The sequence below is a fragment of the Endocarpon pusillum genome (assembly GCF_000464535.1).
Source record: "Endocarpon pusillum Z07020 unplaced genomic scaffold C685685, whole genome shotgun sequence".
Classification (NCBI taxonomy): Eukaryota; Fungi; Ascomycota; class Eurotiomycetes; order Verrucariales; family Verrucariaceae; genus Endocarpon; species Endocarpon pusillum.
In genome coordinates, this window is record NW_006913475.1 from 63,119 (window position 1) to 79,936 (window position 16,818).

General features: G+C 50.7%; 4 protein-coding genes across 4 annotated transcripts; 1 reads left to right on the forward strand and 3 right to left on the reverse strand.

Annotated features, from left to right (window-relative positions):
• Window positions 1-359: 359 nt before the first annotated feature.
• Window positions 360-3,197, reverse strand: EPUS_07643 (uncharacterized protein; the record flags this gene model as incomplete). The annotated part of the gene is made up of 1 exon (XM_007787633.1): window positions 360-3,197. One exon carries the CDS (start codon window positions 3,195-3,197, stop codon window positions 360-362), a length of 2,838 nt encoding a protein of 945 aa, XP_007785823.1.
• Window positions 3,198-6,718: 3,521 nt separating this feature from the next.
• EPUS_07644 (uncharacterized protein) lies at window positions 6,719-10,191 on the reverse strand (the record flags this gene model as incomplete). The annotated part of the gene is made up of 3 exons (XM_007787634.1): window positions 6,719-9,186; window positions 9,240-9,498; window positions 9,874-10,191. The coding sequence occupies 3 exons, from the start codon at window positions 10,189-10,191 to the stop codon at window positions 6,719-6,721; spliced, it is 3,045 nt and encodes a 1,014-aa protein (XP_007785824.1).
• A 1,821-nt stretch (window positions 10,192-12,012) lies between these two features.
• EPUS_07645 (uncharacterized protein) lies at window positions 12,013-13,548 on the reverse strand (the record flags this gene model as incomplete). Its single annotated transcript, XM_007787635.1, has 1 exon — window positions 12,013-13,548. One exon carries the CDS (start codon window positions 13,546-13,548, stop codon window positions 12,013-12,015), a length of 1,536 nt encoding a protein of 511 aa, XP_007785825.1.
• Window positions 13,549-15,183: 1,635 nt separating this feature from the next.
• On the forward strand, window positions 15,184-16,569 carry EPUS_07646 (uncharacterized protein; the record flags this gene model as incomplete). Its single annotated transcript, XM_007787636.1, has 1 exon — window positions 15,184-16,569. One exon carries the CDS (start codon window positions 15,184-15,186, stop codon window positions 16,567-16,569), a length of 1,386 nt encoding a protein of 461 aa, XP_007785826.1.
• Window positions 16,570-16,818: the final 249 nt, after the last annotated feature.

Sequence of the window (16,818 nt, forward strand, 5' to 3'; positions counted from 1 at the left end):
CGGTCAGAGGCGAGAAGCCCCGGTAGGCAGCGATCTAATGAAAAGCTCATTCACTGGCAAAAGCACGGGAGGCATGTTCTGCTATCATTTTCTAGCATCATGGCTCATACATCGATGCAAATGCCTCTGCTGGACTGCTGAGCCATAGAGGTGTACATAAGTCATCACTTCGTCCAACTCGTGAATCCATGACGGTACTGGGAGACCAAGACAAGGGGACTGGAAACCCAAGATGCAATGCCACAGAGATCGCTCGCTAGCAGTAAATATCTTCATGATAGATTGTGAAAAAAAAAAAACAGAAATAGTCCCCATCTACTGGACGAGAAACCTGCTCGTCCGTACATCATATCTCAAGGTCAATTGGTGGTGTCTTGCACTGGGGGCATCCACGCTGGGTAGCGTGAATCTCCCGTCGAGACAATCTGAGGGCCAATCTTCTCCCTCAGCGCCTGCCTGGTCCTCTCTCTCTTTTCGTCCTCTTTCTGTCGTTTCGATAGCTGTAGTCGACCGTGCATGTCGCCTAGCGTCCTAAGAGGAAAATAGCGACCCAAACCGGGAATCTTGTACACTCTTTTGCCGATTCGTGTTCTCGACAGACTGCCATGGCTGGATCTTTTGGTGACGGCCCCAGTTTGACGCTGTCTTCTAGATCTGTCTGACAGATGCCTGACAAGGGATATCGGCCCATCAATGATGGTTCTTTGCTGAGGAACACCGAGCGAGTTGCTGACAATCACGTCTCGTTCGTAGTCATCGTCATCGCTGTTGGAGTCTGTAACATCGTCCCAGAATCCTCGCGGCCTCCAGAATGGGTGCAGATTGGCGTCCATGGGTTGATCGGCCTTCGTGTTGCGCGCACCCCTCAAACTCAATGTCCTGCTAAGAGATTTGACGAACGACCCTGAATGACGCCTACTGCCCAAAACGGGTCTTGTGAGGGAGCCGAAACGACGGCTGAGCGACCCTGCCCTTTTGGGGGCTCTGGATGATGGCAGGCCAAGTTGTCGGTCGTCATACTCACCCGGAGTCAAGTCTAGGGGTGTGGGTGGGATCACCTTCAGTGCGGGCGGCTGCGGAGGGTCTCGAGGATTACGCAGTGGCGAATCGACCAACAATTGTGGCAAAGGTGCTTGCGTGGGTGTCGAGGGCTCCACTGTCGGCAGTTGTCTATCTTCACTAGCTTTCTGCAAGAACAGAAATGTTCGGGATTCTGGCTGCGGGTACTGGTCGACAATTTGCAAGGAATGATTGTTGTGAGCGAAAAGATTTACCGCTCGTGCCTCACCCATTTCGACTGGTCCTGGAGAAGACGACTCCATGGAAGGCGGCGAAAATGCGGTATATAGAGATGGTGATCTTAGAGCGTCCCACTGTTCTTTATCAGGCTCTCCTGCCCTGTTGCTTGGCCCCTTCTCAGAATGGGAAGCACTGTATTGAGGAACAGATCTTTCCGACTCCATGCGTTCCAGTGTCCGATGTAGATCTTCTTCGGCAGCTAGCCGACGCAGTCGAAAATGCTCTGAAGTGGGTGAATTGGCACGAGAGTGGCTCCTGCTCGTAGGGGCTGACAAGGAAGTCCCTCGCAGAGGTACGGCAGCAGCAGCGAAATCCTGCTGTCTTCCCCGGCTTCCAAAGCTCCCGCCTATGGGCAAGGATGCCGACATCGGTCTCTTTTTCCTCAAAGGCACATGTGGTTCGGCGTTCGTATGATCTGGCGCAGTTGATGGATGATGCACCACGGGGTTGGCGGAAGGGGAAGCAGAATGCCTACGATTGCTGTCCTCGGACGATTGAAGAGACGACTTTCTTTCAGGTATGACTGCAACCTGGATGATCTCTGGCTTTAAAGCATCGGTCATGGCTGGCGAGCCATGCATCATTTTTGATGCTTCTGATCCTATGCTCCATCGAGTTTGGTTGGTGATTTTGCCCTTTCTGTGGATTAGGCGGTGTGGTGACTCTGGGTTGGATAACAGAGAGCTACGGTTAGAGGCAGGAAACGGTGAGCTCGTAGAACGGAGGGATGGGTTTTTACGGCTATGGCGAAGTCGGTGCTGACGTTGTGGCATCGTCTCTGCATCAACTACAATGGCTTCAACCGTGGATGTCGTGGAGATACCGGACAAGCGCCATGAGTTGATACGTGATTGAAGTTCAGGCGACCTGTACACATGTGACCAGCCAATGTCCCGAGCAAAGTCCTCTGTCGAGTCACTAGGACTGACCATCCTGGACTCCTTAAGTCGGTCTCTTAAGCTTTTGTCTCTTTGCAGTGGCGGCTCAGGGGTTTTCGCTTTCTCTTCAGTCTCAGCCGAACGCGGTGGAGTTGGCAAGGGTGAAGGGGGCGAGATGACGGAGTGTATAGAATCGCCTTTATGTGTTTTGTCGATCATGCTATCTGTGCTAGATGCTGGCTCGACTGAGGTTGCCGAATCATTGACCTTCGTGTCCCCCATTTCCTTCCATGATCCATCAAATGTAAAAAAAGCTTCTTTTGGGACGGGTTTTCGCTTGATAACCTTTGTGGGTGTAGATTGGCTTTCATGTGTCTGAGTTGGAGCATTTGGCCGAACTCCCCAGTCCTCCAAACGAGGTGCCTGGTTACTCTGAAGCCATCTTTGACGAGATGGTCTCCGCGACGGCGATTCAGCGTCAATCTCTTCATCGGAAGAAAGCTCCTCCTTGGCTGTTTTGAACGATTCTGCTCGTGAGGAAATTGAGGGCACATTGGCCAGGACCGGGTGGGGCCGCAACAGATTGCGAGCACGCGGTGGCGTTATATCAGGCGTTGGAGGGCTATTCTGGTATGTCGGAGTCGCTACTCTTGATCGAAGAATAGTTGTTTCGGCATTGGATAAATCATCTCTACTATGCTCACTAGGATCTCGCACGGGAACAGGCGACGATGACGGCTTGAAGAAAACGGTTTCTGGAGGATCTGGAGGCGTTGTAGATAACAGATTGGGTGGATCATGTCGATGTCTGTTTGGAAGCTGGACTTGTGTTTTCTTGTAATGCGAGCGCAAGTCAACCGAGTGAAGATTTTGATCACGTCTTCGGGGTAACTGCTTGTGCGCTTTCAGAAAGGGACGATCATGAATCTCGATGGTCCAAGTAGGATCCCCGATATTTATACCGGGCATGCCTATTGCTGGAGCGATCCGGCCGCTGGATTCTACACCGTAATCTGGCATAACAGGCAGCCACAGCTGGTTGACAAGTTATGCTCTGTCAAGCCTTGATCAACTTGTCTTTCGCGGTTTGTCCAGTTTCATGACCTGAGTATTTCAATGATGAGCTATATTTATGGTCCGTCCTCCACATGGCACACCTTCGCCAATTCCCAGCCCAGATTACTTGGATCAGTGTTGATGGAGCAGACGATCAACGTGGATGGAGAAATCGGCGAGCGCGACAGTAACGACAGAACTGATCCCTTGATTGATGGTATGGCCTCAGTTTGGCCAATAAAGATTCGACGCAAGCTGCGAGATCCCTCGTTGCGCCTGAGGACCAGTTTATTGTTTTCACATTCCTGGCTGCACGGTGCAATATAAGCCAGACCTTCTGTAATATATGGTATCGTGTTGGAGATGACGTAAAGAGATTCGAATCTGTGTTGCGACAAGATATCGTGATAGAGGAGGAGTGTTGACGCCGATGTTGGATTGCGATGTTGAGGTGGGGGTCGTTGAGGCGCAGATGGAAAAGGGAGCGACAATGACCGGTGGCTTAGCAATGTGAGACAGGTTAATGCAACTATCCAGCAGGCAATCGTGATCACATATATTCAAAACCACTGATCAGGGATGGGCGATGTGACTGAGCGGTTCGGCGGAAAATGGAGATTTCTTAAGGGGGAATCTTGGGGGAGCATAGGGGTGTGGAAGGAGTTGGAGGCGTCAATGCCTCCCATTGACTTACACGGATGGATCAAGTCAAAGACGGCCTTGACTATGGTACAGTAGTTAACCTACAGGAATGCTTTTCTCTCAAAATGCAATCCGTGCAGCATGCTTTTACTTCATCCCAGCGACCAACCAAACGTCCATTGCCAGTGTCCGAAAAGCTACATCGTCCATTCAGAGAAGCAGAATCACATCAGGGTTACGATTGGCTACCCTTGCTTCGTGCAGTCGGCATGCAATAAGTTCGAGTACTATGTAATGCAGCTAAGGGCTTACAGTAGGCTTCTGGCGGCCTGAAAGCATAAGTTAGACCGGAAATTCAGCAATGACCAGACAGCATAATATGTGCACATCGAAGTCGCTCGGAACGACGAGGCTGAGACTTTGATCAGGGTGCCCGCAGAATGGAACATTTCCACGTACGAAAATCCGCTCATCCTCTCCAGCTGTGCTTGCGTGGCGTGTTCATCAGAAAGAAGTCATTTGATGCCCCAAGATGATGATATTGTCGCCAAAATGCCACGGAGGGATCTGATGGTAGTTTGCCGGCCTCAAGCACAAAAGACTTCCTTTCAACTTCCAGTGCTGAATCAATGCTCCTAAGGTTCAGCACTTTGGCGTCCCGTGGTCATGCATTCTGGCGCCTCTTTCCGTTGCTGCTCGTCGTTGAGACCTTCGATCCTCTTTGCCCTTTCGCTTTTGTCCCATGGCCGGAAACTGAGGACGCTGATTCAAGGAAGCCAAGCGGTCAAAGGCTCAGCACGCTCCATACTGTCCCTGCTGCGAGCTCAAGGAGGACGAGGCCATCTAGCCGAGTGGGACGTCCAGTCATCGTGCCTCTCAAGAGGGAGGCCAGCATGCCTAGCAGAAATATCGAATTGCTGTCTTGTGCACCTGCAATTTCATCGGGCACGAAGTTATTTGCGGTCCATCCAGAAGCCCAATTGAGATAGTAACCTAGGCGTACGCCTAGTCCGTACAAGTCGGCGCTGAAGTCTGTTTGACAAGTCTGATTGCTGCCAGTGGTGATATTGGAGGTTTGTGTTCGGCGATTGCTGGGCAGCAACAGCTGATACGTAACTGACGACCAAAATGAAGACGACGAACAGCATATCTGCTCTTTCGAGTCGGCACGGACATTGGGATCACAAGTTGGAGTTTGTCTCCATCAGTCACCACTTCTTTATAGATATCGTAACGAGCTCTGCTTCAAATGCATCAGTTCACCGTTGTACGTTGGACGCCTGATCAGCATTTGGACGAGCATGACGTTGCAGAGGAAGTATGGCTGCCTCGATCGGAAAAGCAAACTTGATCACTGGTTTAAGTAGAAGGAGTTTCAGGCATGCTTCCAGCATTGCCAGCCCAAGTTGTTTCTTAACATAGCGATTTCATTCATGCATTTCTTCCATCAACAACTAACTAGGTCGATCGCAATCCCCGTACGCGCAGAACGATATTTATCGAGATTAGCAAGATGCTTTCGCTGTCACATGTGATACTTCTTCCACCCAGAAGACCTTTCAGCCAGCCAGACAGCTCACAAGCCTTGGTGGCATGGCTGATCGGACCTCCGTTCTTAGGCCCGATAAATATCAGTACAGTATGGCGAGTCCAGTCCCTGCAACACTAGGGGAATCAAAGCCGGCGACGACTGTGACGAATGGTGAAGGACAAACTAGGTGTGTTTGGCCAGGCAAAGTGAGAGGTAAGCTTGGAAGCTGACCTGACAGTTATCGTAGAAACCCAGGATCCGTGTCGTGATATATGTGGCGCACGATGAGCTGTAGTCAGCACTTAACCTATGCACAGCCGCAGCATCATGATTGCCTCAGACGCTCAGACCCTCAATGGCAGGCTGACTAAGGCGAAGCTGTCCGAAGAGTCTGAGGACAGGATCTGATAAGTGAGTAAGATGGGGATCTTATCATTCACAACTCTCCACTGTGACGTACTTTTGAGAATAACATACAAAAAAGGAGACAATGAAAAGAAGAATGCTTTACTTTTCACTTTTTATCTTCTGCATATTACTAAAGTAGATATATCAAGTAGATATTCAACATGGATAATTGATTACTCCAACTCCGCTTGAACTCACATTGATGATTGATCAAGTAAGTTGTGATCATTTTTAACGATGACAATCTGGCTGTTTTTTACGACATTGGCCTCAAACTCTCCGGCAGAGGGGGTGACACAAATTCTCGCACCCCCTGTGCCAGGTAACGTTGGCTTAGTTAGCCTGCCTTTGAGAGTCTGAGTGACTTGAGGCAATATCATGATCTTCTTCACTACACACATTGGCGACAATATCACGAGAAAGAAAGACAAAGAAGTTTCATATGCAATGCCTTTTTTGATTCTGATTCGCTGGACAATGTCGACAGAGCTCCCTCATCTCAACAAAATGTACCTGCGTCGGATAGTAACTACCTGAATGCAATCATGCATGACATAATCTGCTGTTGGGGTATTCTAATGCACAAATCCCATGTCGCTATTTCCTCCCATGCTCCCATGCTGCATGCAAAACGCAAACCCCGAGCCGTTCCATGCACGTCGCTAGCCAGCCAGTTGCCTCCGGCCAGCAACCCAGTCCGTCATGCATCCGTCATGCAATGCAACCGTTGGTACATCATGATTCCTGTGCCATATCGAATCCAGCCTGATATGACATGTAGGTGTAAACGAATGATTTCCCGTTAAAGAGTTTGGGAATGTGCAAGGGGGACAAAGACAAAATATGTGCATTCGGAAAGGAAGACAAGACAATGCTCCGTCATCATCATGATCACGCGTGAACCCTATGGCTCCTGAAACAATGCCACAGTCTGGCAGAAGACATTGTCATTCTCCAAACCAATAGCTTGGCTCTGACCGTTGACAGTTACCATGTTGACACTCGCCTTGGTGCTGAGCCCGAAGAGCCACACATCGTCGGAGCACTGAATGTCGACCATATTTTCTTGACACGACTCGGTGTCAAGGCATACCTGATTGTAATTCTCGAAGAAACTGTACAAGCCGCCTCCGTACATGTAGACATCGTTCGAATCGAGAACACGAAGGCCCCAGGTCTTTCTGCAGCTGTCTGTTGTGCAAGTGGCGAAGTCAGGATCGGAGTAGGCTTCGTTGGGGGGGAAGCCACCGTTGAGCGCATTGGGGTTTGCTTGCATGTAGGCGGTCTCGGTCTGAATGGAACCCATCCAAATGTCCTGGGCGTTGGCAATTTGATAATTGTACAGCTGAGAATGTTCAGAGCTAGTACCGTACATCCAGACTGGACCTTTGCTCTCGACAAGTATGCCACGACCATTATAGACGTTAATCTGGTTGTTGATTGCATAACCCGGCCAAGACGACAGGTCGAGCTCATGATCAGCCACCCAAAACCAGGTGTTTTCCAGATACGCCGTAGCCTGTTGAGTAATGTGCATCAGCATGAAAGCCCCGGCGCACTCGGGCTTAAATGTTGTGGTGACGTTCTCGTTCTTCTGACAACGATCGATCTGGAGCCGAGTGCCAGCGGTACCACCAATGCGGAAGTGAACATCCCAGAGAGCACATGAGCCTTGAGAAGAATCTGCGACGTTCCACTCCATCATAATAGCACCAGGAGCAGGGCCCAGGGTCTGGAACATGAGATCTGTCATTTCAACTGCACCACGATCACCAGGAGCACCAACACGGAAGACGGGCCTAGGGTTATTCTGATCAGAGAATGCTGGGCCTGAGGCCATGATGAGAGGCCAAATCTCTCCAGTGATCTTGATGTTTTTGGGAACGTTGACAGTGTCGGTGATGACATAAGCGCCGTGGTCGAAGTAGACGATTTGGTCAGTGGTCGCACTATTAAGGATGTTTTGGATAGCAGCCGTATCATCTGTTACACCATCACCCTTGGCACCCTTCGACTTGACACTGACAAAGGACGAAATAGGGACATTCTCATATTGAGGCTTGGACCGCTCAAAGACCTTGCCGTTGTCGAGCAGTGAGGTCGCCTTGGTCGGAGCAGTCAAACCTTGTTGACCACGGATTCGAGCTTTGGGTGAAGGAGGCTCCGAACATGCCTGTGCAGTGACATTGGATTGAGTACCATTGGCGAATGGAATGGGCGAGATTGGAGCAGATAAGACGCTACCGGAAGATGGCAAGGGCGAAACTGCTATGGGGCTGACCACGGAAGAAAAGGTAGAAGCCGAGCCGGCCGAGGGGGTGCTTGCGCCCCCTGCTGTGATGCCTCCAGAAGAGAGGGGAGTGACAGCCGTTGCGGAACTGACGAGTGGTGCTGCAGAGGCAGAACAGGCTTCGGAAGCAGCTGGTGCTTGTGGCAGACGTTTAGCCATACGTTGAGTCCCTGCTGATGGACGGTATATACTGCCTTGTGCCCAAGAGTCCACCACAGCACCACCAGCAAGAACAGTGTTTCCAGTAAGCCCAGCAACAGCGACCTGAGCACCGGTGAAATCAACATTTTCAAGAACTAGGGTGCCACCAGTATTGGGAATACTGTTCTCAGAGAAGGCGGTCTTGATCGCTGTCGGTGTGGCGGTGAACTTGCTGTCCAGTAGCAGCACAGAGCCCACGCTCTGGTTGTTGCCGTCAGGGCGGTTGGCCATATCGAGACCTATTCCACAGTTGTTGATGTTGACCGATTTGAATGTCCACAACCAGTTCCAGTTCATGAAAATGGCAGTTTGGCAGTCGTTGAAGGTAAGGTTCCGCGTAGTGAACTGCTGATTGCCCAAGAAAGCACCAAAGAGTCCGCCATTGAAGACAAGATCTGACATAAATCCACCACTACCATTGTCCATGAAGATACCTTGCTGCTTGTTCTCGGAACCACCACCTTTTCGCATCTCAAAGCGGATGTTCTGAAGACTGGTGGCTTGTGCAACCTGCCAATGGATTCCAGCACCCAGCCCCAGCGGCTGGTTAGTGATGTCGACAACAAAGTTGCGGATCTGACGGAAGAAGTTGTTCTGATTGGTATACCACTGCCTGCCATTCCCTCCTGGAATATATGGATCGGTGTCAAGCACTGCAATGCCCACAAAATTTGCAGTTGCCTTGATGACTGGGAGATTGTGAGGGTCACCGATGAACTGGGTATAGTAGTATTGAATGATTGGCGCGCTGACCATGTATGTACCAGATGGAAAATAGACAATGGCAGGTTTGACGGTGGAGGAATCACAGCCTTCGCCACATCGTGCCCCCTCAGAGATGGCCCGGTTGATGGCAACGGTGTCATCGGTTGAGCCGTCACCTACCGATCTTGGGTCAGCTTGTGGTTTTGGCCAATCACCATATGTAACTTACCCTTTGCTCCATACTCTTTTACGTTACGGAAGATCTTGTATGAGGAGTCACCGTAGGCAACTTTGCCATTCCGAGGGATGTTAGCGAGCCAGTAGCCATCTGCAGCAGCGGTAGGGACATCGCCTTGAGGTTTAGGCACGGCATCAACGAGAGACGCAGGCCAGAGAGTGACAAGTAGAATTCGCAGGATGAGGAAGAGTGACGCGGCGGATAGCACAGCCATCACGAAGGCTTCTCGTCCACTACGAGAGTGATGACGCTATTGAAGGGTGTCAGTGCCCAGCACTGGGAGCAGGTCTTTAGGGTGAGCAGAGATGAGTGGAAAGTCTGAGAAGCGGAGAGGCTGCCACAGAGTATAGAGAGTGTTGTTGTTGCAAGTGTTGGAGAAAAAGGATCTGGCTGTAGAAGGGGGCTTTTGTAGTTAAAGAAGGCACACGGAGAACTGGTTGACGGAATGAATGGAAGTGACAATAGACAGTCACGATCGATCACAATAATAACAAAGAAGGTGGTGAGGCACAACAAATGCCTGAATGAAGGAAGGTGTTTCCGTTGACTTGCGGTGTTCAGCAATATGGCTGAATGGCAGGAGGAGGACAACCCAGTCACTTATAAACACAACAGAGCAACTTACTTTAACCTCCGGTAAGCGCAGCGAGTCAAGATAACAGGGTAAGATGCTTTTAGTTTCTGCAGAACAAAAGGAGGATGTGTGATGATCCTGCTCTTCTGGTGTGATCTTCTCATAACGGCCTTCACGACTATGACTGGCGAGCCATCTTGGATAAATATGATTGTCTTGTTCCTCCAGGCCATCTTCTGGTTTCTTGTCATTCTTTGCTGAAGAGATTTCCTCATCCTGCCTCTCATGATCAATTTCCTGCCCCTGAAAGTCATGAAGCAGAGGCTCGTGGTGGCAGGAGGTTGAACGGGGGCGGTGGAGAGATGCCATGCTCAGGAATGTACTCAGAACCAATACTGTACCCTCAGCCAGTGCACAAGTTCAGCTGGTCACAGAACGAAGCGCGCTGCTGACTGAATCCCTTGTCAGTCAATCTTAATATACAGGAGCAGATGAAACGAAAACCTTGGGCCATCTTTGGACGAGGGTTGTCTACAAGTCTTCTGACTAGGGCCGGTCGTGACGCTGTTGATCTGGTGGCCAGTCGAACTCAATTGAGCATATGGAAGATACCAAGAACAGATCATAGTATGGGGCTGATGCATGCAAGTCCTGCATTACAGAGCCGCTATTCTTTACCTCGTCCAATCCTGTCCAATCGTCCCACATCCCGCACGAGATCATCTTACCGGGTAGCGCACATCATGAAACGCACTCCTGATACTCAGCATGGAAAATGACTCCATCTCCGCATGTGGTCGATGTCCTGGAAAGCGCTCCTTGATCTCGCTCGTGTAACCTCCTGGGATTGACCCCACAACATCTGAGAGGCCAACCTCATAGGCTGCGAGGAACGAACGATACCTACTACGCACCTCCGATTCGGTGACAAAAGCGCCCTATCCCGCTGTGAGCACCAGCTCTGCTACAGAATGAATTTCTTGAAAGTCCCACGCCTGTTTCCATCGTTGCTCCCCATTGGCGGAGGTGTCATGGGGCTGGTGCTGCGTAACTACCTTGTATCCCACGTCAACCTTTTCACCTCATGCTGAATGGCCTGCGAAGATGGTTAAACAAATTACCACGCAACAAGAACTACATCCCATCACCAAACATGACCCTCGACAGTACCGTGAGATGCCGAGCTTCTATGGTATCTCCTTTTGCTCAGGGTCTCTCATTCATCTCCCCCGAGCCTACCTACATCAGGTTTAGGTTCAAGAACAATTGTCATCTTTCGAAGCATGCTTACGCCTACGTATGGCATCCATTTGCATGGTATAAGCTTAAGCTGTGGAACCGATGTACCACTGATGCACGACAAATACGATCGGACCTCATCACTGGACCACCAGCCAGCTCGTATTACGTACTTGATTTGACACCGAGCCAAGATCAGCCGACATCCTTTGCACAAGAGCTCGGCTTTAGTCCTGCTATAATCTTTGTATCAAGGATTCACCACATATAATTCTCAGGCTGGGTCTTATCAGCAAGCAAGCATGTTGCCACCTCTACGCGGGGATCACGCTTCGATGCTTCAGGAATACCGTCCTGTGGAGCTATATTCCGACCGAGAATGAATTGATCTTAAGACTCTTTTTGTAGCTATTAATGGTTTTACGTGACGCTAGAAAACGTGTATGGGGGAGAATCCCATAAGAGCTCACCAGCCGCAAAGTGCTGGTGCAAGGCAGAAAAGAAAGGGAAAGGGAAAGGGAAGATAAGGGAAACAGGTATATTGAGGATGCATTGATTTGGAGTCACGAAGCAAAAAGAAAAGGTGCCTACCTTAGCTCCACGCCGAGGACTAAGCCAGCGGTAATCGGCGACCCTCACCCTCATCCTCACGTATGCATCAAATCATTACTACTCACCTTCTTGGTCCTGTTCCTCGTGCCTCACTCTCACGCGTAGATCTTACCTTATTCAAGCTCGACATGCTTGAAAGTCACTTGAGCAATGATGATGATTCTTTGTCTTCCACTGCTCCCGATTTCCATACTCGGCATCAGGGCAAGTCGTAGCGGGGAGCAGAATGCCTACCTCTTCCAGGCTTCGTTCGAAGACAGGGTTTGGGACGATGGCAGCTGATTTGTGGGTATTGAGGTATCATTCGCTCTCGTTGTTCGTGTTCCTACCTATCAGCCTCTATCGCCGGCCGTCTCGTGCTGGCAGTGCCCGCGAGTCGAAGATCACAACCTCAATAGGCCCTTCAAAGGCTTGCTGCCGCGATGTAGTGCTCTGTGGGTTTGTCAGACAGAGTTCCGTCTTTCGTGGCGCATAGCCTGACTTACCAGCATTCGCCCTGGAGGTTGCAGCAGCAGCAGCAAGCCTGTGTTGTTCAAGATTCTGCCCCCTGACCACGCTGGCGGTCCACGCTCGCTTATTGCGACTACTGCCCGCTTCGTAGTCGCGGTCTTTCCGCTCCATCGAGTGAGCCTGGCAATCATCGACATCTCGATCCTTTCTTTTCTTGTTCGCTGGCCTCTTCGGCACCGGTTTGAACTCGTAATGAGGATGAGCTTTCTGATGATTTTGCTTATCTATCTCTGCGTACTCTTCGTAGAGCTCCTTGACCTCACGCGATTCCATCGACCAGCTAGCCCCAGTAATCTGCGAGACGATCTGAGCATTATTTTCTCCAGTATACTCCTTGACGCGTTCGGCGTATGTGGACCGATATAGCATAAAGGCATTCAACGGTCTGGGCACTTTGCCATTATGTTTGTTGTTGACTTCCGCCTGTCGTTGCTCCGCTGATCTGTGGACTTTGGCGTAGGTGTCGCCCAATGGAACTGGCCAGTCCTTGGTCATCACGCTAAGCGGCTTATCGAGCGCTATAGTCCGAGTTGGCTTGGCTTGCCCAATCTGCGCCAACACACCTTCTATGGGCTGTCTCGAAGTTGCCTCCAACGTCTGTCTTGTTTCCCCATACTTCCGAGTAGTAAGTTGGCCTTGATCTTCCGCGCTGGGAGTGGCTGTGGAATTATTTAGCTGCTCCTGTGGGTCTAAGGCAAGGTCTTCCACGTCATCATAAACGGGTACGGAAAGAAGAGGCTGACGTGGGTAGCGAGCAATGAGGTGCGAATGCGGGGAACTACCAGAGCGTAGGGCGTCGGATGTAAGGTTTTTAAAGTTGTATTTCGGTGGGACAGGGGGTGGATTGCCGGTGAATGGGGTTAGGTGAGACCGAGCCAAAGTATTGTCGTGATCCTTTGGTGGAACAGGGGGAGGAGTACTACCAAAGAGAGGTAAAGGAGGCAAAGGAAGCAAAGGAAGCAAAGGCGCCATTTCGTAATGTCGACTGTCGGGAGCTAGCGTTCGTCCAAGCTCAGGCAAGGCGAATGGGTCTGATTGATGAGTGCTAGTGCCGGACTGCCCAAGCAGCAAAGGGTCTATGCAGGTAGTTGGAGCTATATAGTCTTGCGTGCCCGTCTCTAAAGAGGTTAGCAAGGCCTGCAGCTCAGGGTCAATTTCAGACTTGCGTGCCTCAGGCGGAGCTTTCTGCATCAACGTATCTTGCCCAATAGAGGCCGCTGGGGCTCCAAGCTCAGTAGGCGGAAAGCCTGAGTCTTCGAGCTCTGCCAGCCAATTTCCATCCATGACAGAAAGCTCTGGATCCTCCAGAAGGAAGTCGTCGAACGTGAAAGTGCTAGACACCTCAGGGGTTTCACCGTGTTCCATCACGGTGTCTTGTAGATTGTCGATGCTGATATTGGAGAAGGTCAGGTCAGTATTTGAAATTTAGTATTAGGACTGAAGATTATACTTTGGGTGTTTGGAGAATGCCAGAGTCTTGTTGTAGCGGATATATATGAAATGTAAAGCACGTGGAATTCTCACAAGGTGGAATAGTAAATCTTCGGCTTCGGAATAAATGCACCATGAGTCGTAAGCAATGCCTCTTCGTTCACATGGCTGCATTGTCCAGCCGGTACAAAGACTAGATCAAAGAAAAAACAGAGCTGTGACAATCGGCATGACATTCAAAGAAAGAGAGACTGCAAAGGACAAAGAAGAAAAGGACAAAGTGTGCCGTCAATACAACAGAAGGACGACAAAGGGCCATGCTGGAGCGTTGTGCAACCAAGCAGCACGAAGAAAATGCTTGATGGGCGGAAGCATTGCTGTCCTGCATCAACATGAGCAACGCTTTTGCAGTGTCGAACAAGTCCGCTTCTAATCTACTCTGATCCCTTCACCAGAGATAAAATATCTGAGGCTCATGCCTTTCAAAGGTCGTCAATCATAGAGGCTGTGCCCTTGGTGGAGCGGCACCAGGAATGTCATCTCAGAATAGAGGCAACCTGGGCTGATTAGGACACCTTTTCGGAGTGTGCTAGATGTCAGCTATACTACCATGCTCCGCGATTCATCAGGGTTATATGAACACATGATGGATAATGGGTGCAGTATCCCTTCCTGCACAACCATGATAATTGCAATAGCATCGACAGATGAAGGCCTGTAAACAAGCTCGGAGACCAGTTCAAGCATCTGCAGCGCATATGCGCCCATCTTTCAGCTTGGTGAGCTAGATTCATAGGGCTAAGAGAAGCATCAGGATCCCAGACGGTTGGCTCGAGGCAGAGCAGATGCAACGTAATGACAGGGACGGAGGACTATTCAGATCAGCCATCGTTTGATATCGCAAGCTTGCCTCCCTTTCAGTTCAGTGTATCTAGTCAGTCGCTGATGTTGAGTCCTGCCAGAGAATGTCTTGTTCTTGGTGTCTGGTATTGTGGGTACTTGCAAACATGTGTGTAGGTGTAGGTGTAGCAAGCATTAAGGATCATGATGGCCGATTCCCACAGCTCTTCAACCACAGGGGCGTCTAGAATCAGATGCCAAGCCCTGAGGTCGGATAAACTTGAACTTTCTGACCGTGTGGGGCTTGGCATGGACTTCCGGACTGGCACCCTCCACCTCCACCCTCGATCTACTTGCCGCATCTGGCATCCTGCATCTGAATTGCCACCAAAGAATCAGGCTTCAGGAAACGCGTCTCGCCACCATCCAGCCAAATGTGCTATACGTAGGTTGCTACAACTATACAGCAGCCTAGATTCCAGCAATTCAAGCCTTAGAGTGTTCTAGTACCTTCTCGAATCGCTCTGTCATCCGATTCGTCATTACTGGGTAGGTGGATAGTATGACATGAGCGGGCCGCGCACGAATCTTGTTTGCCTGTCACCCCTCACATTGATCATATAAGATTGTCCATAGCTGCATCGATCATCGTGAGTTTCTACATTCTACATCTACCTTACTTTCCAACAGCCAACTGTACATCACCAATCTATATCTTCTATAACAAATATGCCTTCGCTCTACAGCCTCAACAGTCGGCCTCATCCATTCTGGGACTTTGTTGCCAGCCTTGACGAAGACGCCTCCCGCAATCAACCTTCAAGTCATACCGAGGACCAACAGAGTAACTCTAGACCAGCCGAAACATCGCCAAAGGAAAAAGCCTCTGGGAAACAGCCTACCGTCGAAGACGAAGTGACTGCCGAATCCTCCTCTCAGGAGAAGGGCAAAGCCCCCGAGCCTACCGGTCAATCTTCTGCCCAAGATCAGCAGATGCCATTCCGGGGTCGAGGACGATGTGGCGGAGACGGGCCGGCTCGTCGCGGACACCACGAAGGTCGAACAGGGCCATATCATGGGCGGCGAGGAGGACGGGGCGGCTTTGGAGAGCCTCACCATCATCATCCGCCGGGTGAAGGTTTTGATGGATTTGGAGACTTCAATCCGTTCGGTGTGCGTGGTCCTCCCTTTGGTGGCTTCGGCCTCTTTGGCCCACCCCAGCGTGCACATCCAGCCGCATGTGGACCACCTGGTACACATCAGACCCCGCGCTCTCATGGCCGTCCACATCACCCGCATCCACCACACCCGCATCACAACCACGGGCGCGGCCCCCGTGCTGGCCCCGATAATTTCAATCTAGGCGAATTTTTGTCCAATCTGGGCTCTCGCCTAGGCTTCGACCTGACAGGCGCCGCTGAAGGACTCGGCCTCGACCGCCTTGCAGCCGGAAACACCACGCTGCCAGAAGGAGTTGACTTCGAGCCCAGAGCTGATATCTTCGACACACCTGCGACATACATGGTCCATCTCTCTCTCCCTGGCGCCAAAAAGGAAGACCTAGGTGTGGACTGGGATGGCGAGAACAGCACCCTTCGCATCGGTGGTGTTGTCCATCGTCCCGGCGTTGATGAAGAAACCCTCAAACTCCTCGTCGTGGATGGTCGAAAGAGCGAAGTCGGTGTCTTCGAGAAGAAGATTCATCTTGGTACCAAGCGAGACCCTGCCAATATTGACATAGCTGGAATCACTGCCAGAATGGCAGATGGCGTGCTCGTAGTCAAGGTCCCCAAACTTGAAGTCGAACACAAGAAACGAGAGGTTCCTATTTCAGGATCTGCAACTCCGTCGCCTGTAAGGGAAGAGAAGCAGAACCTCCAACAACCAGCCGTGGCTCAGCAGGTCGACACACCAGCCATTGAAAAGGGCAAGAAAGCAGCACCAGCAGAGATGGATGTCGACGATGCACGCTCCGAGACAGAGAAAGGAGATGAGATGGACTACGATGACCCAGCCGAGCAGCTACCAGAATATCAAGCGCCAGGACACGAGGCTGAGGCTGAGGCTGATCACAGCGAGGAGGAAGGCGAGTACGTCAAGATCGACGTCAATTAGCCCGTCCTTCCCTGGGCCCGCTCAGTGAGTATGGGATTGGGCTGTTGAATAGGTAGAAACGTGGTATAAGTATTTTTTTAGTATCTCATGAAGCTTGTCACAACCAGTTTAGTACGTCAATCACAGGGCCAAATGGCCTCTCGTCGTTAGCAGGAGTATCAAATAAAATCAAGTACCATCATCATCTCTATCCAATACGTAGTACAGTAAAGACCCCTCACCACCCTCAAATCCACCAAACATGAATGC